The following is a 26,319-nucleotide window of genomic DNA, read 5'->3' as shown; positions in this document are numbered from 1 at the left end:
CAGGATCAAATTTATTTATTAAATTTGCTCTAAAATATTAAATAAATTTATTTTTAATAGATTCCATAATTATTTTTTAAGTATTCTTAAAATAATAATTAAAATTAAAAAATATAGGCACAATTTTTTCCCTATATTTGTTATACAAACATTATTAAACTGTTTTCATATACTTAAATTCTATTATTATTTTTATATATGTATAAAAAAAATATTCTTTGTTTGAATAAGTGTTTTATAAATTTTCGTTTTACTCTTTTGTTTTTTTTTTTTTTAAATTTCTATTCAAAATTAATTTTTATCAATTGTGATAAATATCGATATGAACGGTTGATATCAACAATATTTAATGATACGAGTAATTTTGTTTGTTTTTATCAAAACAAAAAACTATTATTATAAACTTTTATATTTTGAAAAAAAAAAATTTATAGTTAGTCATAATTTAATATTATAAACGATAATAACGTTTTAAATTTAATTTTCATATAAAAATATTAATTTGCGAGTATTGAGTTTTAATTTTAATTGAGAAAATTCAATTTTATTCACCATAGGATTTTAATAAAAATAGTGTGATTAATAAGGTGAAATTATTTAAATTATATTGTTAATTAATTTGATTTGTGAAAAATTTTGTGTAATAATCTCGTAATTTTATAGAAATTATTAATCAAATTTGATCGTAAATTAAATTTCAAATATAAAAGAAAATTATTATTGTTTAATTATTTTAGTACTTAATGTGTTTATTCAAAATATATTATTGGTATATATATATATATATATATTTCCCTTGTTATATTAAAATCACAATTTAATCCCTCATAATGCATTTTGTGATTTTTAAATTGAGTGAAATTAAGGCTCAAAATAAATACTATGATTATAAGGGCAAAAAAAATACTTTCATTGTAAATTCAAGTTTTATATAATTAAATTTCAAAATTTTTATGAAAAATTTCATTAAGAGACTCCACCAATTGAGTCTGAAGTGATAAAAAAAAATTAAATTTTTCTTGAAATTAAATTTCGTAAAAATTAAAGTGCTAAAATTTTATAAGAATAGGTGAAAATGTGATGTTATGAAATAGGAAAAATAGTGTTATGAAATTTAAGTGAATTAAAGAAATAATTGAGTAAAAGTTCATTATTACTTTATATATTATACTCGTATAAGAAAATCAATTTAACAGTAACAGTACACTCTTAGTTATTTTAACATTCACAAACATTTGTGAACGATCAATTATATGAACACAAAAATTCTTTGCATGATTTACTCTGTTATATGAAAAAATTCCAACTTATATAAAATTTGACATAAAATTTAAATAAATGTAGTCGTATACATATTGTATTGCTATACAAGTAAAAAATGAAAAAAATAATATTTATATAAAGACTATACAAGTGTATAATATTATTCAAAAATCAATCAATTTAACAGTTTAATTACTCTTTAGTCTGCTTTTAATAGCCTCTTTTCAATTATATGAAAAATTCGTGTAAATCTGAACCCCATCTTACATTGATTACATGTTAAAGTGCTTCTTCTATATTAAGTTCATATTTATAATAGTTCATATAAGTGCCACTCTACTGTATTTCAAAAATTTCAAAAATATCATTTGTAGTTATACAAAATTATAATTTACAAAAGTTAAAACATTAAAAATTATTCTTAAAATTTCAGGTTAAAAATAAATAAAATTTAATAAAATTATTATTAATAATAATCATAATTATAAATCAATTCGCAACTACATCATTTTTATTTTAAAACGATAACACTTATAAACTTTAATATGATAAACTTTAATGCAATAATGAATTTCAATATAATAATAGTAATCGTCAAAAACAAAATGAAAGAGCAAGGAAATTTTATTGCTCTCCTATATTGCTATGGAACTAAAATTGTATGAGCAATTTTAAGAAAAAAAAATATTGTTATCAAGTGAAATGCGGCAATTTTCAAATTGCTGGGAAAATCTGCCTGTGTTTCTCAATAACAAAAACTTTATATATACTACTATGAGTAATTTAAAATATAATCTTTGAAAATTTTTGAAATTTTATTGGAAATATTTAAAGACATTTTAAAAATTTTTACATTACTTTGCGTATTACGAATTATTTTTCTGAAGAACTTCGATTTGATTAGATTTAAGCACTTTATAGTTGTGTTTACTTTCGGATTAAATTTAAGCAATATTGCTTTCCTTTTCAATATCTAACAATTTTTTTAAACATTCTCTCACTATATATTCTAACTCGACATAATATACAAAATTTTTACAATTTTAGTAAATTTTTATTCCATACATACAATAGGATCTATATAAATATAACAAAATGCTCTCCAAAATATTTTTTCATGAATTTTCACATATTTTTTGTCCCTCTATTTCCTTATTGTTTTGGTTTTTATGGTTATTTTAATATATACCATTCATATATACACTTATATCTCTATGTAAAAGCTCAACATTATATATAGAAAATTTTGGCACAAATGAATTGAAATATAGCAAAAAAAAAAAAAATGGAAAAATTAAAAAGCACCCTTCTTTTTGTGCCTTGAAACAAATTTCATATTACTATTATTATTGCCTGTGTTTTATATTATATAGAAAAGGTAGAAAAAATAAAAAATTATAATATAAAAAAATAACATTTTTTTTAAGGGTCATTAAATATTGTAACAATAGGCAGACAATTTGTGTATAACATGAAATTTACCTAACATATACACATGTTATATTAAAAATATATTAAAGGCATCAAATTTATAATAAAATTTTTTTTTGTTAGAATATTATTTACTACATAATGTATATGTATGTATGTATGTACGTATTCATGTGAATATTGTGTAAAGAACAAGAAAATTCACTTGTTCAATTCAAGTGGAAAAAATTTTATGCTTCAAAGGGCGCAAAATAACTTTTATTATTTTTGTTCTCGATGTTTTGTTTTCTTCCTCTTTTTTGTTTTTTAACTCTAATAACATACTAAAAAATGTGTAACATTGGTAATCTATATTGGTATATATATTGGTGATATATATACATGAAAGACCTACTTACATAATATAAATTATATAATTTTTTATGTACACATTTATGCAAAATAAACATAGAACACAGGTACTTTTTGGTACTTTATTAAAATTTAAATTAAAATTAAATATTTTAGGAATATTTTTAATTAATTATTTGAAAATTTCCCAGTACTAGAATTCTGTGAATTACTTCTCTACTTATATGCATACAAAAATTATTAATTTTTCTATTAATAATTCTATTCATAATTCATTCTGCAATACTAACCTCAAAATTAATGAAAAATTGATTTTTATCGTGTGAGTATATTATAATGAAAATTTGAAGTTTATGCGCCATCTTTTAGAATTTTTTTTAAGTTAGTGTTACAATACAATAATATTTGACTAAATTTCTTCAAATAATTTCAAAGGTATTTAGGGCAATATTAAGGAAATGTAGAGGGCTTTATTTTCAAATACAACTATAATCCAAATATCAAATTTTATTGGTAATGCGTTTTTAAGTTATATCTAGGACTCAAAATATGACTCTGATCAAATTTATCTACTTATGTCTAATAAATTTTAAACGAGATTTCCTAACGTTACAATCGGGGTGATAATTTTATAATATAATGCGAATATTAGTTGGTACAGATATTTGCGAAAACTCTATCGTGTGATCATAACGACAATACTGTATCGTTAAACGTATATGATTTTTAAGATTTATTTAAACAAAGACTTGATACAGACAATAGATGTCAGTTGATAGTAGATGAAATTTTTATTTACTTATTATACTCGACCTTCAAGCAACACTGACAACACACTTATGATTGCAAAAATATAGAGATTGCAGACTTTCTATATTTATATATAGAATCTGAAGGATAATATAGATTTTTTTTGAAATTTAAAATAAAAATTATTAATTTCATTTTAATAAATTCAAATGCTTCTTGCTCTCTTTTTTTTTTTTTATCTCATGATAGAAATTTTAATAGCGCATATGTTGTGATATATTAAAATAATTTTCTACATGTGTGCATTCTGATTATAAAATTTATTTGAATTTTTTTTAGATTTCTAAAAAAAAAAACAATTTTTTTTTATTTTTATATTTGTGTTTTTACTGTGTTGCATTTGTATCATATCATAATATGCATGTAGCCCAAGGATATAGTCTATGTGTATGATACAAATTGCATATTATATATGGTCAAAAATATTCAATAATAAACATTGAGGTCATTCATTTTCCATATCACTCTGTTATACACAAAAATTAATATTTATAAAATAAAAAATAAAAAATTATTTATTTTTAATAAATTTCATATTTCTTTTTTTTTTGTATTTCAGGTCAAAACTTTTCCTGTTTTTTTATCTTAAATTTTTCACATATAATAATTTTTGATTTCTACAACAACTGAGGAGGATATAATTTAAAAAAAGAAAAACGAAAAGAGACAACCCGAAACAAAAAGTCATCTCAATATATCAAATGATTTAAATATAAATAAATATACATATATATATATAATTATATATGTATATATGAATATTAAATATAAAATATTTGAAGAAAAAAAAAACGAACCGAAATATAAAATAAAACCATAGATAAAATGAAATTATTAAAAATGCAAAAAAAACAATCAAAAATACAACAACAACAAAAACATCAACAACAAAATGGAGAACATCTGCAACAAAATCAACAACAACAAAATAATATTCTTACATCAAAAATATTTCAACAAAAAAATTATAATAAATTAATTAAAAATTATGATAATAATGAACTGAATTTAGTTAATAATCATAATAATAATAATAAAATAAATAATAAAAAAATTATATTTAATTTAATAGAAAGAAAAAAATTTATTATAATGCCAAAATTAAATTTGCTCCTGACATTCATCACTGCTTTAGTTTTATTAAGTATGCCCACCATAATAAATGCGACTGATTTACAAGAAGAAAATTTAGTAGAATATGAAGATATTAAATTAAGTACATTGAATAAAAATGTTACATATGCAAGTAGTACTAAATACTATCTAAGAGGTATGGGCCCATTATATAATGCAACAAATCAAATATTAGATTGGTTTATTGGTAAAGAAGCGATACCAGAAGGTAAATAAAAATTTTTTTTCTATAATTTTCTTGATTTCTCAATATTAAAGCAGGATGTAGGAAGACTTTAATAAATTTTGTACATTATCTTTGTATTCTTGATAGAATGCGATTTTTAATTAAATAAAATGTGTGATTAATAATTGTTTCCGGGTAATTTGCTATTTATTAAAATAGTAATAAAATTTGGTTATTTAATTGGTCTTGGTATTCTTAGGAATTTGTGTGTTTCAGAACACAATTAACGGTTTATGAACTATATGTGCATGGGATTTTTTTAAATAATTATTAAATATTTTCGGACACATTTTCCAAGTAATTATTTGAAGTTCATAAATTTGAATACTAAAAATTTTATTACATATGTTAAAAAACCATGTCTTTGAAAATTTTTATAAATTAATACCTTAAAATTATTTCGTTATTACTAAAAAATTTTAAGGTTTACATTTAAACAAGTGTATGCTGAAACAAACAATTGATATACTCGTATGTATATGTAAAATTTTATAAATGAATCTCCAACATTAAATCAAGATTTTTAAATGTTTTCCATCATAATTAGAAAAAAAATGAAATTGCATTAAACAATTTTAAATATTGTATTTCTTCTTCTACTCTTCTATATAGCTAAGGTCCTTCAATATTTCATATTATATATAAAAATAAAAAAATTGCATATTTTCAGGGTGTGTGAAATTACTAAATTATTAAATATGCAATTTAATTTGGAAATCCTTGTAAAATCTTTCTTAATTCCGAATGAAATTTTAATATTTAAAAAGTAAAATTAATTATTTTTATAATTATTTCAAAATTATGTTGAATAAAAAATTTAATTTTTCAGAAATATTATGACAAGATTCATGAAAATAAATCGCAAATAATTGAAATATTTCTGAAGAATTCTGAAGAAATACAGTTAATTGAAGAATTTAACTGTATTATTCACAAATCGAATTTCATGAAATATTGAATTACATATTAAGAAAACTTAATATTATTTTTAAATGAATTTTCTATATGACATACTATTGACCATACTTGAATTACAGCTTCATTTTAGTTCCCTGAACGCGTTCAAATTTACCCTATTTTTGTAAAATTGAATTTGTTAAAATGATTTTCGAATTCTAACTTTTAAATCTTTTTTCCAAATATCTTGCATTCTTTTAGAGGGCCCCACGAATTTATTTATTTATATATGGAATAGAATTTATGATTTTTAATAAATTTAAGAGATGTAAAATCTCTGTACTTTTCCATACACAATTATATTAAATAAAAACCAATTGGGTTAAAGTTAATCTTCCAAAATTTTTTTTTTCTATTAAATTTTGTTGTGGTTTATTAAAAATAGAAAATCTATGGATTATTGTGCCATATACATATATAAATTAGAATTAGTAAAACTCATAAATTGAACTATACTTAGTATATTTTCATGGTATATACTTACTATATACTTAATCCCTTAAAAGCATTTGTCTTCATATCTGCACAAGAATTATCTATAATTATTGGGTACAAAAAAAGAAATTTTCCCAAATGTTTTCAAATATTAGGAAATTTTATTAAAGCTTTAAATTTTGTTTTTTTTTTATTTCGTATTAAATGAAGCCAAATAAAGCAAAAACGAATAAAATGTCGGTGACCTAAAAAAGGAAATTATAATAAAATAAAGCAAAAAAAAATATATATATATAAAAAGCCATAAGAGGACTGACCATGCAAATGTTATAAAATTTATTCCGAAACATTAAATTTTAATTACAAAATTTATATTTGGGCCCCTCTTTTCTGTATGTTCTTTTTTTTTCTATTTTTCTCATTTATTCATTTTCATATGTGGAAATTTTAGCTAAAAATCTCTATACTGTGTACACCATCATAATAATTTCAAAACAAAAAAAAAATGCATACTGATACTTGACAAATGTTTGTTATAACTATCATTAACTTCAGAAATGCAATAATACTGCTTCGATATACAATTGTGATTGTAAGAGTTACTTGCTGAATTATAATATTTATATTCCATAAATTTAATGTCATATCTAAAATTTCACTTCAATTTTAATTTAAAATCCAAAATTACAGTTGTATCATTTAACTGTTATAAAAGTTAACATTCTAATATGCAGAATAGTATGTCAACACAGTAAATACAATTTAAATTTAGGCATGATATAGATCACAGAAGAACAATCACAGAATTGTAAAGGCATAATAGATATTTTCATAAATGCAATACTGCAGAAGTATTCCGTGATGAATATGCAATATTCAATAACTATCCTCCAAAATAAAAGAATATTTTTGAAAGTTTATATGATTTAACTGTTCTATACATATTAGTTACGCTGTATTACGAAAATTTAGCAACCAATATTTGTAACCACTTAATATATAGCACATATTTCACTATATATCACAATAAACTGCATTCATGAAACGGCCTAATAATTTAAATACTAATTACGTACATCCCTGCCATTCAAATTGCAGTTGTAAACTGTACAGTTATATTGTTTCACAACGTAATATAGCTGAGTTTTATACTAATATTTAGCGGAAAAAATTTTATTTCAATTTTATTTTCTGAATGATTAGTAACTGTGTTACTAATTGCTCTAGAATTATTGTACTAATTGCTATAGTTAGTCTAGTAGTTACTGCAATTTATCGATGTACTATACATCAATATATTCAATCTACATTTACTCTATACAATTTTAATTCAAAATGTACGTATATGTTCCGTTAAGTCCCGTTCTATCCTACATTTTTTATTTATGAGCAAAACAAAAACCTTCATAAATGTTTATTAAATTTTGTATACTTTAATATTTTACTAATTATATGCAATCATAAATTTAAATTATTATTAAATTTTTTTTTTTGTTATTTTAATTTTTATACAATTATATATTATTTAATTTTACTAAATTTTACTATGTATTTATATATTTTTTTTATATTCTTTATAATTATAGATTATATAGTTGTCACAGAGGGTAATATTCAATTTGGATCAAAAGTTCATAATAATGATTGGGGTGATCTACTTAAACATTATTGGGCAATTTTACTTGTTATTGTTATCACTGCATTACTGGTTGTACTAATGCCTATAATTGGGTAATATTATATTTATTTAGATTATTATTAGTATATATAAATATATAGATAATAGTTTTAGTAAAAAATAACAATATATATTGTAAAATATAACAGTATAACAATATTAGGAACATATTACAAATATAAAAAATTTATTATTATACTGTGATGTGCTTATATTTTCAAAAATAATTTCATATAATAATTTAGAATTTTACATGTATGCAGATGGGTTAGTATGTAAATATTGTATAATATAGAATATAAAAGAATTGTAATTTTGAATCGTTCAACAACCCTTTTTATTTATTTTATTTATTTTTCAAGTGTTTGATTTCATTGCAAAATAAAATATAAAAGTAATTTGGCATTTCTTTTTTTTTTTGTTGTATTCTAAAATTTTAATCTATACAATATTATTTACATATATACACATTAGCCAGAATACAAGTATATATTCATGATATACTTGTATATATGTATGTACTAATAAAATAATGTAATAATTTTTTGGTCTGTAAAATAAATAAAAAATGCATGTTGTATATACATATATATAAAGTTCATAAATTGCGTGACTAATAGAAAATGATTTTATTAATAAAAAAAATTTATCTGCAGGCGTTTTGTTTTTTTAAATTAAATACAAAAATTATTAACAATGACATGATTGAAAAAAAATATTGGGAAACTTTAAAAATATGGGGGAAAATTTTGTTATTTTTAAATATTATTGCTTAAATTATACAGCTTAATGAATTTTAAATATACATATAATGTTTACAAATATAACAATTTAAACTTGAAATTTAAATTTTCCTCAAAAAATTTTTAAAGAAATTTTATTAATTTTTATAATTTCGATTATAAAATCGAAATATGGATTCTTGTAAGCAATAAAATTTGTACTCTAAAGAGCTTGTCATTCATATATTTTGACATTTTTCTGATCTTCCATTTCGTATTATTTGAATAGCCTCTTGAAGAAAATCCAAAAATCTCATTTTATTTGAGAATTAACTTTAAAGCTATGAAATTTTTTCAGTAGATGGTGTCCTTCTAGTTTATCAAAGCAGCTATATCTTTCTTTCACTGCAGCTATTCAATATGCAAGAATTAAAAATTGTTATATTTTTATAACAAAATTTAAAACGTCATAATGTCAGAATTTTTTAGATATTATGTTCAAAATATAAAGATTTTTTTTAAAAAAAATTATTTGTTGATAAAATTGTTTTTTAGATAAAATAGTTGATAAAATTTTTTTCTTTTAATTTTGTAATCAATAATCAATCATATTTTGTGTTTACAATGATTCACTTATGTAATACATAATGTAATATTGAATTCTTTATTGTCAACATGATTACTTTATTACTTTTAAATTAACAAGTATTTAAGAATTTTATGTATTCTATTATTGCATTTAACTAAAATTTAAATTCAAATCTTATTTTAAAAATATATATTTTTCGAAAATATAAACACATACATATAGTTATATAAGTATTCAAGTAATTGTGAATTTATATACAATATATCGCTATATTACAAATTATTTTCAATTATAATTTAGATTATGCTTCTGTTGCTGCCGTTGTGCTGGAAGTTGTGGTGGTAGATCTCAACCATTTGATAAAAAACATGATACATGCCGACGAGTATTTTTAGGACTTTTATTAATTTGTGTTACAACTGGAATCTTGTAAGTATATATTGCAGTACCTTGTAAGTATATTGCATATCAAAACAAAATTATATTTATAAAATTATTCAAAATATTTGAAATATTTAAAAAAATTCTAATATTTTTTTCTTAAATTTTCTTTTTTTCTCTGCATGTTCAAAAAAAAAAAATTCAATATAGATTTGGAGTTGTTGTAACATTTGCAACTAATACATATATACAAGAGGGTATTGATACATCAACGACAACAGTAAGAAAGGGTACACAAGATCTTCAGAAATATTTAAAAGCGACAACACAAGAAGTCGATTATTTATTAGTACATAATTATGATCAATTGTCAAATCAATTACAAAATGTATTAAAAAGTAAGTATTGTATAATTTTAAAAGATTTTCCTGCAGATGTCTCACTTTACGTTTGATTATTTGTCTATTTCTGGCATGTACTCATTTTAACAAATTAGGAAATTATATTTTATTAATCAAAAAATAAAAATATCTTTTATTTTTTAGATACGTCCGATGTTGTTATTAATGAATTAGAAGAAACATCAAGAGCAGTATCATTAACACATTTAACAGCATTTGTAAAAACATTTCCAGAAATACAAAGTAATTTAGAAAGAATGAAAACAATTACAAATGAATTACGAGTGAATGCATCACAATTAAGCGATGGTAATTAATAATTAAAACAAGAAATTTAAAATTTCTAATTATTGAAAAATTTCTAATTATGTTTTATTACTAATTTTATTTTTAGGTTTACGTGGTGTTAAAAGAGAACTTTTACAATCATTAAATAAATGTAATGTTAAAGATTGTAAGGATGTTATGAGAAATTATCAAATTGGTAAATTAGATGCAAATGGAATTGATTATAATCAGGTACAGCTTGAATGAAATTCTCAATAGTAATTAAAAAAAAAAAACACTTGAAATGAAATGTTCAACAAATTAATTGCATTTCTCGAAAATTATTTGTATAAGGCATTATGTATTTTAAGGCTTTTTTAATGTATTAAGAAAGAATTTTGGATTCATATGTAGAAGAGTTTATTGAAATTTTCACTAAAGTACACAATTCAATGCTATCAGTAAACTTAAGTTAAGAATTTTCTAAATTCTATATAAAAATGTAATTAAACATTTTAGGATTGAAATTTACCTTGTTTATGCTATATTATCTCAAATTTTTTAATAAAACCTTTATTTCCTAATTATTGTAATGTATTAAATATAGAAAATCTATTCAATATTTCTATTATATTTAAAAACGCATTCAATATTTGCATTATTAACAAAAAATTGAAGAATGATACGTCATGTATTGAGAATAATACATGCTAAGCTTTTAATATAATATTGAAACCTATTCTTAATATTCAAGAGGCTACGCAACTTGTTCTTCTATAATATTAAATTTTAAAAGAAACAAAAGTTGTGAATATTTTTCAAAAATTAATTTTTGATTTCATTTCATGCTTACTATTTTTCATAATAATAAAAGGTGGAAGACAGATATTTTCCAAGGGTATGTTTTATATATAAAATATTTTTGGAAACAAAAATCATTTTCTGAGTTTGTTTTTTTTGATTGATTTTATAATTTAAAAACTTAGCTATTTGCGTTTAAAATTTTACTTTATTTTTACTAATTTTTATTGAATAGAAAAGGTTTAATTTTAAAATTCTTCTTATTTCGTTCATTATTAATTGTTATATCATTATTTAATAATAATTTAATTCACCAACAAATTATTATTTTGAATGCAAATTTATTATACAAATTTTATTTTAATCTTAATTTAATTTTGTTCTTCAACGTATGCACCTACAAATATTTGATTTTATTAAAAGCCATAAAAAATAATTATTTTTATTTAATTTATAACTTGTCAATTTAAAATATTAATATTTTGTTTATTATTTAATATTAGTTTTCGTACCTACCTTTTTATTTTAAAGATTTTCAATTTTTAATTTAAAATTTAAGTTCCTATAAATGCTATTATGCAATAATAATACTGTATTGTCAGATTCAATATTATTAGAATTCTAATATTATTAGAATATTCTAGAATTATTAAAACATTATTTAGAATATTTTAGAATTCTGAATGTTAATATTATTAGAATTCAGAAAATTTAAAATTTAAGTTTTTTTTTAAGTTAAGTTTTAAAAATTATAATAAAATAGTCATTTTAATAATTCTTTTTTCGTTTTTTTTTAGTTACCTGATGTTACAAATATTATTCAAAGTGTTCAAGAGCTAGTTAATAGTGATGTTGCAAATGCTGTTACTAATGGTAATAAAGCTATAAATGAAATGAAAACAAGTTTAAATGATGCAATTATGACAAATATTCCAAAAGTTAATGATGCAGTCACTAAAGCTGGTAAATATTTTTGTATACAAATATTTAAATTGAACATGAATTATTATTTTTTTTATTTATTTGATTTTAGGTGATGCAATTAAACAATTGAGTAATCAATTAGCAAATTATATGGATACAATGTCAAATGTTATTGGAAATAAAACTGATTATTATACATATGAAGCTGATAAATATTTAGATGAATATAGTATCTATCGTTTTTATATTGGTGTTGCTATTAGTTCAGTTTTATTATTGGTAGGAAGTCATATAAATAAATTTGTTATTATTAGTTGTTAGTGAATCCTATTTTTAAAGAATTGAAAGATTGTTAAATTTTCAAGAGATTTGAAATTTATGATTTCCTAAACAGTCAATATTCCAATATTGTTCTAAATTTTAAGAATTCAAAATTATTAATTTTAAATGTTAAGATTTCTTGAAGATTGTAATGATGAATAAATCTCTTTAATAAGAATTTTTAACAAAAAAATAATTTAGCAAAAAAAAAAGTCTTTGCTTCTTAAAAACAATATTTGTAGATTCATTAAAACCTTTATTTCATTAAATGTAAAAATTTTCTAAAATACAAAACTTATAAAACTTTTTCATTTTAGGTGTTATGTGCTCTAACAGTTGCTTTATTATGTGGAATATGTGGTAAACGTCCAGATGGTTATGGTGATGATTGCTGTAATAAAGGTTCTGGTGCAAGATTTTTAATGCTGTTAGTATTAAAATTATATACATATTTGCTCTCCGTTTACATTTGTTCAATTGAAAATAACAATTAAAAATATAATTTTTTTTTTGTATATTTTTAGAGCTATATCCGTAATATTTTTGACAATATCAGTATTAGCTGCAGCAACATTAATACATTTCTTAGCTGGTTTAATTCTTCACCGTGGTGTTTGTGTGCCGTTAAAGTAAGATTCTATTAAAAAATCATTTAGAAGTTTTCTTATTTTCATTTTATGTATGAATTCATATTAAAATCATAACAAATTAAATATTTAATATCATTTTTTATTAAATCTATTATATTTTTAGACAATTTTGTCATCATTTTAGATCATTTATAATTTATAATTATTCTTATATCATTCATAAAATCATCAAATTCATATAATTATGTAGAACCAATTCTTTTCTAATTACTAATTGTTATCAGTTATATATTATAATTCGTGTTACTAAAGAATATATAAGGGAAAAAAATAAAAACTTTTGATTTTATTTTTATATTTATATATTCTTTGGTATTACGAATAGAATTTTAAATATTCATTCATTTTCTAATTTATAATTCATCCAAACTAAAACTAAAAACTCTTAAAAACTTTAAATAAGAAAAACTTATAAGAGTAGTTAATTTTTCATTAAACAAATATAAATATTTCACAATATAAATAAGTAAATAAATGTAAAATTCTACTGTTTATAACACCCAACACTAACCTATAGTTTGTAAAAGATTTTTAACTGTTGTACATTTTAAACTATCTAAATCAAATTTCCATTAATCAACTAAATTCATATAAAAATTCATTTCATTAAATAATTGAAATACTAAAAAATAAGGTTTTAAAAATTAATGAATAGAAATTGAAAAATTCATTAAGTCATTTCCAAAAATTTTTTATCAAAATTTCTTTATTTTATTTTATATATAATATAGTAATCCAGATAGTGATCAAATATTCCAATATATTGATAATTATGTTGATTTAAATAAATTATTTAATCAAAATGTTCAAAGTAAAAATAAAAATGGTAGAAATTTTCAAAATACTGGAGCATTACCACCGTTCCGTATATCAAATGTTATAATTGATTGTCAAAAAAATAAAACAATTTATGATGTATTAAGAACACAAAATTATATTGATATTGAACATATTAAAGAATATCCAAATGATTATGGTATTTATAAAACATTAGAGAATTTAAAGGAACAAATAAAAATTGATACTGATCGTTTTGTAATGTTAAATAAAACTGATAAAGAAAAAATTGAAAAATTAAAAAATTCACAATTAAAAAATTTTGATGCTGATAAATTTGTTGATAATTTAGAAAAGAATATAACATTACATGATTTAAATGAAATTGCAATTAAATTACGTCAAACAGCCGAAAATATAAAAAGTAATAGTAAAATGATGGATGTTGAAGTAAGTTTAAAAAATCAAGCATTACATTTAGAAACATATCAGCATAATTTAGTTCAACCAATGCGTGATCATTCAAAAGAATTAAGTCAATTAGCATTGAATTTACAAAAAAATTTAAAATTAAAAGATAAACCATTTGATGATTCAATAAATGAAATATTAAAAGAAATTGAACATGCACAAAATTATATACGTGATCATGGTGAAAATTTTGTACGTAAAGAAGCTGTTAAATTGGCACAATTTTTCAAAAATCAAATACAAAAATATTTAGAATTTGTAATAAATGCAATTGAAAAAGAAATTGGTAAATGTGCTCCAATTGCAAATGTTTATGCATCTGGTGTTGTACTAGGTTGTAATAAAATTGTTGATCCACTTGTAAGTATTTTTAATATACATTATTTTATTTCATATATAAAATTAAAGTAAAAATATAATATTTATTAATAATTTTTAATTATATTTAATATTTATTTATAAATAATTTTTAGAATGGCTTTTGGGCTGGTCTAGGATGGTGTGTAATGTTATTCCTTCCGACACTTGTGATAAGTATTAAATTATCAAGTTTATATCAAAAGTCTGATCCATATCCTGGACCATTAGTTGAATCGTAAGTATATTTTATTTTAATATAGTTAAAACAGATTTGAAAAGGGTTAAGTTTGATAGTTTTAACATTTTTTTTTATTAACAAATGTTTTTTTTATATATAAGAAAATTAGGAAAAGAAATGTTAAGTAAATTTTAAAAAAACAAGAAAAAAATTAAAATATTTTTACACAACAGTTAAAAAAAAAAAAACAATAATTTTTAATAATTTTTTTTAGATACTTAAATTTTTTTTTAATTTGTTTTTCTTTTCTAGATCGAAAAATACATTTTAGAAAAGCAAAATTAGATTATTATATAGAATTTTATTGTTAAATGTGATTTATATGAGCTTTTTCTTGTAAAAATTTATATTAATATTTTAAAAAGTTTTTATAATAATTTTATATGTAATAATAAAAATTATTTTTATATTATTTTCAAAAAAATTGTTTTTGAGTTATTATTTAATTTTATTATTTAGTTTCAAATTATATTTTTAATTTTATTTTTTTTTTAATAAAGCAAAATTAATACTTTAATTCCTTAAATTCACGAAAGAGAAAACTTTTAGAAAATAATTCAAGAATTATTTTAAAAATAAATAATTTAATATTATATTTCGATTATATTAATTAATACATGATTTAATTATATTAATTTATTTCATTATTGTGTTATTACAAGTCCCTTATTTCTCATCATTTATTAAACTAAAATAATTTCTTATAACTTTAATATTCAGCCTAAAAGTGAGTCTATAAAAATTTTATTAAACACTCATTTTTTTTAGTAATTATTTTTAACTCATGTTACGCTCCAAAATTCAATAACAATATATTAAATATTAAATATAAATATTAAAATAATTTAAATCTAGTTCAGTTTAATAATTCAGGTTAAAAACAAGTTTTCCGAATTTGATAAGACTATTCTAAAATATATGACAGTAATTTTGAAACTTCCATATTAATTATAAATAAATAATTAATTTCATTTAACCCATAATAATTATTATTTAACCAAAAATGTATATATGCACTACAAACTTAAAAATTAAATAAGGTTTAAGAACTTCAATTTGGAAAAATTCTATACAATGCTTACTTTCCCTCCTTTCTTAATTATTATCATTACCCATTTGAATTTTTATTTAACAGGGTAAGTTAGAATTTTTTAATATGAATAAATATTATAATATTGCTTTTGGGAATTTGGGAATTTTAAAATCAATTATTCTGTTCTACCATACAAATTTTTCTTTATTTATTAATAAGATTTTGTATTTTATGATTAATTAAATTTCATATTTTATTTTGCTTAAATATTTCTTGCTTCCATGCATTTTTTGTTTTTTTTTCACGTTTAAAACACTATTTAAATTTATTTTTATTGCTTTAATATGTATTTATTGTAAAATATAAAAAATTACGATAAAAAGCTCTTTTAAATTACATGCTCGTTTTTGTTTTTTGTTTTTTCTAACATAAATGTATGAAATTGTTTAAATTAATATTATGTCGTCATTTTAATTATTAATATTATAATCATAAAAATTTTTCATAAATTCTGTAATTTTAAGAAGGCAGCACTGTACTGCCTGGCACTATAGTTTCTTTCTTCAGAATTAATTGATGGCTCCATTATGGAAGGTGATTCAAAACAATCTTCCTATTATGGATGCAGATTTTGTTCAATAGTTTTATTTAATATATTTTAAGTTTTACCATAAGAATGAAGTCGATTTTCGATTTATTTGATTAGTAATAGTTTTGTTAATTATCCAGAATAATATAAATGTCAGAATTATTATTGACTTCAGTCGATTTGACATATAAAACTGATACTAAATCGATTTTAATAAATGATATATCAATCAAATTCCTGAAATATGTGTATCAAAGTTTAAAAACTAAATTATTTTTTGGCAATAAAACATCTGACATTTGTTTGACAGAAAAGATTAAACTAAAATGAGTTTTATAATTTAATTACAGAATTATTCAAAAACAGAATTCAATAAAAATAATTAAATCTTGTTAAAGATTTTTTTAAAGAATTAAACATAAGCAATTTATTTATTTCATACATTTATGTTTTTTTTTTTAATAATATAAATTATTATAAAGATTAGGTGAAATTTAGGCTCTTTCTTTTACATAGGTTTATTTAATAATTGTAAATGTTTGATTGTTAAAAATAATGTTTTTTTGTTTTATATACTTAATTTTTCTAAATTTTATTAAAGATTAAAAAAAAAAAAAAATATGCAAAAAAATAAAATTAAAAATAATTTTATATAGAATTGGCTATGCATGCTTTTTTTAAATATATTTATTTATTTCATATATAAGTATATAAATATGATTAATATAAGTAATTTTTATATGTTTTCATATTTTATTGTTTTTCGTTTTTATTTGTTTTTTTTTTCGAATATATTTTTATTATGTCTCCAATATGCTTTTGTGTAAATTTTAAAATTATTTTTATTGTTTTATGTATTCATTTTTACTTGCTATATTAGTTATTTTTTATATTAATTTTTAAATAATTTTAATTTTGCGCCTTTCTTTCATTTTATTTTTCCTTTTCTTTCTCTTCCTTTTATTTATTTATGTTTTGTATATTTGTTTTAAATCATTCATACAATCAAAAAAAAAAAAAAAAACAAAATCATCTTAAATAAAAATTTTCAGAGAATATTTGTATGATGCCTACAGTGAACGTGATAACATTCCATTAGCAAAGTAAGTAATTTGCATTTGTTTTGTTAATTAACAATCAACTATCTTATTGTTAGTATTTTCTTTTAAAAAATTTTAATTTTCTCTTATTTCAATGTTTGTTTCGTTCAAATTCTTAATCAAATTTTAGTTCAAATTTCTCTTCTCTTCTCTATTTTACTTGATTTTCCTGTAATATTATGAATTAATTATTCCATTTCGTTCTCCTTTTACTCCGGTTTTAGTTTTTTTTTTTATATTTGAAATCTACTCACATTTTGAGATCCATAACGGAAACACTGTTGTTTACTTTCACTGTTATGTTATGAAATTGATATATGATTATTTATTTAATTTAAGCACAATCTAAAAAATTGTGTTTAATATAATATTTATTTTATATGTTGGTTTTGGTATTCACATTTCATTATGTGTACATATTAAATAAATTTTATATTTAAAGTTTTATTTGTTTAATTGCTTTTGCTTTTTACTTAACAAACTGAATTAAATTTCAGTTCATATGATGTTAACATATATTTATTAAGAGACTCAAATGTCAAAAACCTTCTAAATTCAGATTTGAACTAATTTATTTGGATTTGAAGTAATCAATTGAACTTGTACTCGTATATCTGAATCAGTCAGAGGTTTACATTAAATGTGTATTTTATTTTTTGGATATAGACGACCTATTTCTTACATATATACATAGAATTTTTTTTATTTTCATGATAGGTTTATAAATATTTATCTTTTCTAGTATGTACTAATATAATACGAGATTATCTTAGTTAGATCTCAATTGAATTAATTGAATTCAGTTGCTGAAATTGATTTGAATTCAGTTGAAATCTAAATTTCTGAATAAAATTTATTCCCTGTCTTTCTCTGATTTTTCAATTTAAATTTTATTTTTGAAACTATTACTTTTAATACTCAATTATTCATTATCAAAATAATTTTTGTCTTTTATTTTTTCCTAATTTTCGTTTTATCCTATAAATACATAAATATAATTAATTTTTTAATTACATTTTGTTCTCCTTAAAAAAAATACATATTATTTTTTTTGTTTATTTTATCTTCAAATTTTTAATTTATTTCTTTCAATAACTATAATTTCTAAATGCGAATTAAAAAAAAAATAAAAAAAAAATCCAAAATTTAAAAATCAAAAAAGTGGACCTAAAAATAAACGAAGAAAAAAGGATCGTTCTCGTGGTTCACGTGATCGTCGTGGTGATTATTATGAAGAATCTGGTTCATCACATGGACAAGTTGGCACTGGTGGACGTGATACACGTTATAATGACATGGCACCAAAGTAAGTGAATTTATATAATAGCCATTACTATAAATTTTTTTTCCACTTTAATAAAAATGAAAGTAGAATTTGAAAAAAAAAAATTTCAAACATATCAAAAAATTTCATGTCATTTTTGACAACCGTCATTGTTGTCAATTTCTTATCAATTTGTCATCAATCATGTTTTTGGTTTTTCTTTTATTTAATATATTTTTAATTTAAATTATGCATTGTGCAAAATTATTTTTATTTTTTTTTCTTAGTAATTTGTTGTTTTCGTTTCGTTTAATTTTAATCTAAATTTAATTTTAATATTTAAAAATTTTTTGAAATTTTTATAATTCGTTTGTTTTTTTTTTTTTAATTGTCTCTTTTATATTTTTATCGTAAAATATTTGTTAATTTTCTTAATTGAGTTATATAGTGTTATTTTATTATATTATATATAGGTATAAAATTGAAATAAATTAAATTAGTTCAAATTTCAAATATATAGATCATGTTATAAATAATTACTCAAATTATAATTATTGTTAAGTTAAATATTTATTATTTATAAAAAATAAAATCAAGATAAAGGTAAAAAAATATAGGTTTAATTGTTATAAATTTGAAAGATAGAAAAACAAGAAAAAAATAAATAAAAGTTAGGATTAATTCGTATTAATAAAAATTGTGAATTTTTTAAAGAAAAACGAACAAACTTCTATATATTTATTTCTATTTAAAAGTCTAGTACACATTTATGAAAAAAATTACAATTTTAATTTAAGTAAATTGGTTTAATAAAATATTTAATAATAAATTTATTTTATATTTTACAATAAATAGTCTCTATTAATTGTTGATTATAAAGAAAATTTAAATGATATTAAAATGCCTGATAGCTGCTATACTGACATAAATATTTTAAAATAAATTGACAATTCAAAACATTTGAGAGAATGAAATATGCATTTTATATTTAAAATCTTTTATTTTAAATTAAATATCGTACATAAATTAAATTAAATATCATAAAATTTGAAATAAATCCACAGGAAATTCAAAATCAATAAGTACATATAATCTTTTTAAATGAAAATTTATATTACTCGTCCTTTTAAAAATCTATTCCTAAATGCCTACTATGACATTGACTACTGACAATGTTTGATTATATCTGCTTCAAAATGCCAAATACTTTATAATACCAATTATGAAATTAGTATTCGGCCACCTTACGGACTCATATTTCAAATTCCAAGCTTGCGATGTTGTAACCAAATAGTATTTTAAATTTTTTTTTTTTGATTCTTTTTGACGTTTTATACAAATGTCAATTGTATAAGAATAACAAATGATAATTTGAAATTTATTGAAATTTTCTCTTTATAATCAAAATATATATTACAAAAATTTTTAATTTCAATCAACTGGTTTGAATATAATTTTATTTTTTTGGCAAATTGTAGAATTTTTTGAAAATTTTTTAAAATTAAATTTGAAATCGAATTGTTCCGATTAGTCTAAAAACTGGGACGCGATGTTAATGTGTACAAGACTCAATATATCTCAATTTAAATATATATATAAATATATAAATGTATATATACTTTTAATATAATATTAAATATATTTTAATATTTTTTTATTTTTTCTTAAATAAAAACTAATTTAAAAAAACAAACAAACAAATAATATAAATTAAAATTAAAACAAAAAAAAATGAAAATAAAATTAAAAAAAAAAAAATTTAGTGATGAGGGTTCTGATACAAGGCCAAGAGCACTCAAAGGAGATGGTTTCTTTTAGGTACTTGGTTATAATTTCCATTTGTTTTTTTTTCTGTTCTGTTTTTTGTATATTTTTTAATAATAATATAATTTTTAATCATTTTGTTGTGTCCTAATTCAATTCTTTTTTTTTAAATTAATTACCTATATTTCTAAGAAAGCATCAATCAATATTTTTATAATCTGTAAAAACACTAAAAAATAAAATTTTTTTTAAATAGATTTTGTTTTTTAAATCTAAAACATGTTGTTTATCTGTATATATATATATGTATATACATACATGTATATAAATAAAAAAAAAATTTTATTTGTTGAAAAAAAAAAATTATAGTTTTTTTCTTCATTTGTGTTTTTTTAATTTATTTTCTGTTGTTCTCAATTATTCATGGATTTCATTAAAAAAGAAACATTTGTTTTAGAATTAAATAAAATATAAATAATATTTTTCTAAATTATTAAAAAATTATTATTGATATATATCTAAAATTTCGTCCCATAAAATTTTTCATAAAAATAAAAACAAATAGAATTTCATATACGAGTATACTTGTAAAACTAATTTTATTTCATTCGATATTTTTTTGATTTACTTTTTAAAATTTTAAAACTCCCCTAAATAAAAGTCTATTTTATCCAGTATTTTATCTTTTCGGCAAATTTCAACGAAATTTCTTTAAAAATTTAAAGTCAGAGCAAGTTAGAGGTACCTATTTAATTTTTGCTTCTCTAACACATTTTAGTAAAAATAGTTATACAATGCGTTTTTATAATGAAAACTGATAAATCTACTTATTCTATGGAATAGGCAATTTACATCTTATACTTAAACATCTTATACTTTAAATTCTACTTAAAGTTAAAAAATCTATTTGAAATACATGTACTTTCTTACATATAATACATGAAGACAATCTTATATTTCTTGTGACATTTAAAGAAATTAGAAAATTTATATAATATAATTAAGGCTATATTGTTTACAATTTATAATTTATATTAATTGGGACAATGAAAATTTTACAGTACATTAGAGGTATATTTTGTTTTTTTCCTCAGGAGGACATAATTGCGTACTCTGATTAAAACCATTGAAATATTTTTCATTGCATTTTTGAATGCATTTTTACAAATAACAATCGCCATCAAATATTGGAAACATATATTTTGGAAATATTGTCCAAAATTACTAACTATGTCATCTGATTTTTATGTAATACAGGATTTTTATGTGATATAACAAAATGCACCAGAATTTTCCAATCTATGAGCATTTTTACTCTATATCTAAATATGTAATATCTAAACTATTAGGTATTAGAGAAACTGCTCTATATTTTTGCTTCTTATTTCAATTTTTCTTTTAATTTGTGTTGTTTTTCTTTAGTTTTTAGTTGTTTTTCGCATATAATACTGGAATATTCTCAATTGAATTTAAAATATATTTTCATATTTCCCTATCGGCATAATAACTGTTGTAACTCCCGGAAAATTGTCAGTTTACTCATGAAAAATTGTTATTAATTTGTGAATTGTTATTTCCAAAATCTTCTTTTACCTAAAACATTTTAAAATAAACAATTATTTAAATTCTTATAGCAACATACATAAATTTCATAAAAAATCAAATAATTTATATTAAAATTTCAGATCATTTTTGTTTTATAAATTTTAAATTGTGCTTATAATAAAAATTGATCTCAACCAAAATATTAACTGTATAAATGTATATGTATTTATGTAAATAAATAAATTTGATTAAATTGTAAGGTACAAAAAACGCATTCTTGATTCTATTATGATTTTTGATTAATTAAAATTTTAGATCATTACAATCTTCATTAAATACATTTCCGCTTTCTATATTGTGTCGCTATAATCAGTTCATTTTATGCTTGTTTTAAAATTGTCTTAACGCAATTCCTCTAAAAAATATAATTATATTGTGTTATAAGAATAATTTTATAAAATATTAATATAATATTTTTTACTATATAAATATATCTGAATAAAATCCCTGGTTCCAATAAAATCCATTCATATATAGCTTAATATTGAGCTTGTATTCATATTCAATTGCTTTCTCTCCAGTTTGGTTGGGATTAATTTTTATAATTGAGTTGAATTGAACCATAAGTATTTTTTTAAAAATATGGTTCATAAGCACTCACTGTATAACTCAAGAACATTTATTGTTTTTCTAATTTTAATTTATATTTTAATTATAGTAAATTTTCATTTTATTATTTATATTTTGGTTAAATTTTTTTTTCCAATTGTTTTTCAAAATGTAAATAATTTTTTGTTAATTTTAGTTAACATAAAATTGTAAATTTATAATTATTGGTTGAAATTAATATTGAAGAAAAATGTCAAAAATTAAGTAAATTTTATTTATTTTACATAAAATTTTCATTCATTTTGCTTTTTTTGTTCATTATTTTTCATCTTATTTAACATTGTATTTAACAAATTAGCAAAAAAAAAAAACAAACACAAAATATTTCAATTTTTACCTATACTTTTATACATGTACGTCAATATTATGATTATGTATTTTATTTGTCAAAATTTGTAAACTAATATTGTCAAAAATATTGTCAAAACTGTCATAAATTTTAATTTGTATTTAATTATTATTGTACTTTTTTCATTGTTTTTTTTTCTTTATTAGTCAATTCGTAAATTTTCATTAAATAAATATTTATTCATAATTTGTGTATTTAAAACAGCAGCAACAAAAAAAAAGAAAAAACATTTAAATTTAAAAAATTTTGTTCGCATTTAAAAACAAACTTAATTAGAGTTATTTCACTTATTTGTTCACAATCTGAAACAACTATATTTTTTACAGAAGATCTCTGCCAAAATTAATAAATTGCAAAATTAAAAAATTATGTAATTTAGAAATTAAAGCGGTAAGTGGACAAAGGGGTTAACTTACATTTGCATCCTGACATTTTTTGCATTAATAAACTGTAAAAATATCAATTTTTTTGTTACTTAACTCCTATGTGCACTGTCGATCTCGTCTGCTATTAAATTTATAGCTATAAGAGTAACCACAGTTAAAAATATATGAAATTTAATGATGTTCTAGCCGAGCAGCTCGATTTTCGTCAAAATGTTAGTTAACCCCTTAGTCCACTTACTTCATCAATTGTTATTAATGATTCCAGACGATGATAGTAAATAATTTACTATTATATTATTCAGAAATTTAAAAAACCATTGTAAATATTTAGAAATTATTTTTATAATTCCAATTCTTCTAATTTCCAAATTTTTATATGGCGATCGTACAGAAATATTTATTCGACAAAATATTAAGCTATATAAAATATTAAAATTAACAAATTAAGGAGTAAGAATATTAAAAATTTGAAAAAAAATGAAAAATACATTTACATGTATTTGAGGACATTAAAATAGTGATGGGTTGAAATTGGTATTCTGAAATGGTATTCTATTCTTCTAAAGATTCAAAGTAACTGATTACTTATTATTAAGTAATATTTGAATAGTCAAGTAACGAGTATTAATCTCAAATCAGTAACGAGTAATCATGAATATCAATTACAGAGAATATTTCCGCGTACATCCCTGACATTCAATATTTAAGTATTTTATTTAATTCAATATTTCACAGTCAAAATTCTTCAAAATTATTTAATTTATCTTTATATTTCAATTCTTCAATATTAATATTAATTTTTAATTCACATATCACAGTTGGGAATCGAAAATGTGTCTCCAGAATCAAAATTATATTTTTATTAATTGTGGCAGATGTCTTATTTTATAAAATACATAACCTCCAATTTATTTTCACTCTTGTCATCGCATATACATACATTACATAATTTTATTATTTTTTTCTTTTTAGAATCATATTTTCTTTATTTTTTAATATTTTCTATTATTTAATAAAATATTCTTCTTCTTATTTATTTTTATGTAATATCAAAAATAAAATAAAAAAAAAATAAAGACATTGGGATGGTGGTCCACCACGTTATACAAATCCACCAATGGCCCCACCAGCATCTGAATATGAAAGGCCACCGCCATATTATTATCCAGGAGCATCTGAGCAAGAATAAAACAAAATGAAGAAAGACAAGATAACAAAAAAAAAAAATATTGAACGTTGAAATTTTTGACAATGATGATATCCATATACAATAGAGATTATGATGATGTTTTAACAAAAAATATGGGTTTGATGATTGCGATAAGGATGAAGAAAAATATTTAAAAGTATAATAAGAAAAGGAAAAATTAAAATGACGAAGATGACAAAAAATATTATGATGATTAAATATTGTGAATGTGCTTAGCCAGTTTTTATAAAATGAAAATATAAAATGAGTAAAACAAATACAATATAAATTAATTGAAGAAAAAAAAATTTTAAAAACTAAATAAAAAAACAAAAACTGAATAAAATATTAATCAGAAACGAAGAAATTTCAGATTTCCATTTTTTTAATAAAAGAAAAAATAAATTTAAATTTAAATTTGTAATTGAAAATATGCTCTTAAAATCATGTTTTCATATTAAATGGAATAAAATACAAACAAAAATGAAATAAAAAATGTAGATTTATTTAATCTTTTATTTTTGTTTTTAATTTTAAATTATACACATATACGAATTAAAAAGAAAAAACAAAAAAAAAAATTAATTAAATTTGAAAAAAAAATTATTATTCTTAAAATTAGAAATTTTCAAGATAAAGAAATTATTAAAAACAACAACTTTAGCTTAGTAAAAACAATTTAAAAATCTATTTAATAAAAACTAATTATTATTGAAATTTGAAAAAAAAATATATATTAATTAATTAATTTGTTCTTTTATATACAATATAATTTTGTTCCATTTAAGTTTGTTTTTGATATATAAAATTTGACTGGTTTTAAATTTATGCTATGTGTATATTATGTAGGATTATTAAAATATAATATTTAAAATATAAGAAAAAAAAAACAACAAAACATTTTGAATAAATAAAATTAAGCTTTGTTCTCTTTTTATTTTTAATAATATTATATATAATTTTTATAGTTAAACCTTGTCACATTAAAAATTATAAATAATGTATATGTAAATATAAAAGTGAAGTCAACAAATAATTTGAATTATTTGAAAAATAAATAACAACTTGAACCTAACATCCCGTTTTGACGACACAAAATATATTTTTAAAACAAAAAAAAATTGAAAGCATTTAAATTATAAGGCTCACACTAAGAAAATTAAATAAATATTAAAATTTACGTTGAAGTACTCAGGCTCATTTAACAAAATTTAGAATAATTCCAATTTAAAATTGGAAAAATT

General features: G+C 19.9%; 1 protein-coding gene across 8 annotated transcripts in view; it reads left to right on the top strand.

Annotated features, from left to right (window-relative positions):
* LOC129612786 (prominin-like protein) overlaps positions 1 to 25,652 on the top strand; it is a 173,374-nt gene extending 147,722 nt beyond the window's left edge. For 3 of the 8 annotated variants that reach the window (XM_055526553.1, XM_055526550.1, XM_055526551.1), the window contains 16 exons: positions 4,415 to 5,197; positions 8,194 to 8,338; positions 9,897 to 10,025; positions 10,188 to 10,375; positions 10,523 to 10,687; positions 10,773 to 10,897; positions 11,520 to 11,543; positions 12,244 to 12,409; positions 12,480 to 12,649; positions 13,009 to 13,118; positions 13,216 to 13,320; positions 14,073 to 14,949; positions 15,063 to 15,184; positions 17,862 to 17,912; positions 19,072 to 19,215; positions 24,964 to 25,647. In XM_055526553.1, the coding sequence (XP_055382528.1) occupies positions 4,681 to 5,197; positions 8,194 to 8,338; positions 9,897 to 10,025; positions 10,188 to 10,375; positions 10,523 to 10,687; positions 10,773 to 10,897; positions 11,520 to 11,543; positions 12,244 to 12,409; positions 12,480 to 12,649; positions 13,009 to 13,118; positions 13,216 to 13,320; positions 14,073 to 14,949; positions 15,063 to 15,184; positions 17,862 to 17,912; positions 19,072 to 19,215; positions 24,964 to 25,075 (3,150 nt within the window). In that variant the 5' untranslated portion in view covers positions 4,415 to 4,680 and the 3' untranslated portion in view covers positions 25,076 to 25,647. Of the gene's footprint in view, positions 1 to 4,414; positions 5,198 to 8,193; positions 8,339 to 9,896; positions 10,026 to 10,187; positions 10,376 to 10,522; positions 10,688 to 10,772; positions 10,898 to 11,519; positions 11,544 to 12,243; positions 12,410 to 12,479; positions 12,650 to 13,008; positions 13,119 to 13,215; positions 13,321 to 14,072; positions 14,950 to 15,062; positions 15,185 to 15,439; positions 15,587 to 17,689; positions 17,802 to 17,861; positions 17,913 to 19,071; positions 19,216 to 20,936; positions 20,992 to 24,963 lie in introns of those variants that run through there. The other 5 variants (XM_055526555.1, XM_055526554.1, XM_055526556.1 and 2 more) reach the window with 5 other exon arrangements.
* The last annotated feature ends 667 nt before the right edge of the window (positions 25,653 to 26,319 follow it).

This window comes from Condylostylus longicornis, unplaced genomic scaffold (assembly GCF_029603195.1).
Source record: "Condylostylus longicornis isolate FDR11 unplaced genomic scaffold, ASM2960319v2 ptg000077l, whole genome shotgun sequence".
In the NCBI taxonomy this organism is placed as follows: domain Eukaryota; kingdom Metazoa; phylum Arthropoda; class Insecta; order Diptera; family Dolichopodidae; genus Condylostylus; species Condylostylus longicornis.
The sequence above is the reverse complement of the archived record's forward strand: the minus strand, read 5'-3'. Positions and strand labels throughout refer to the sequence as shown.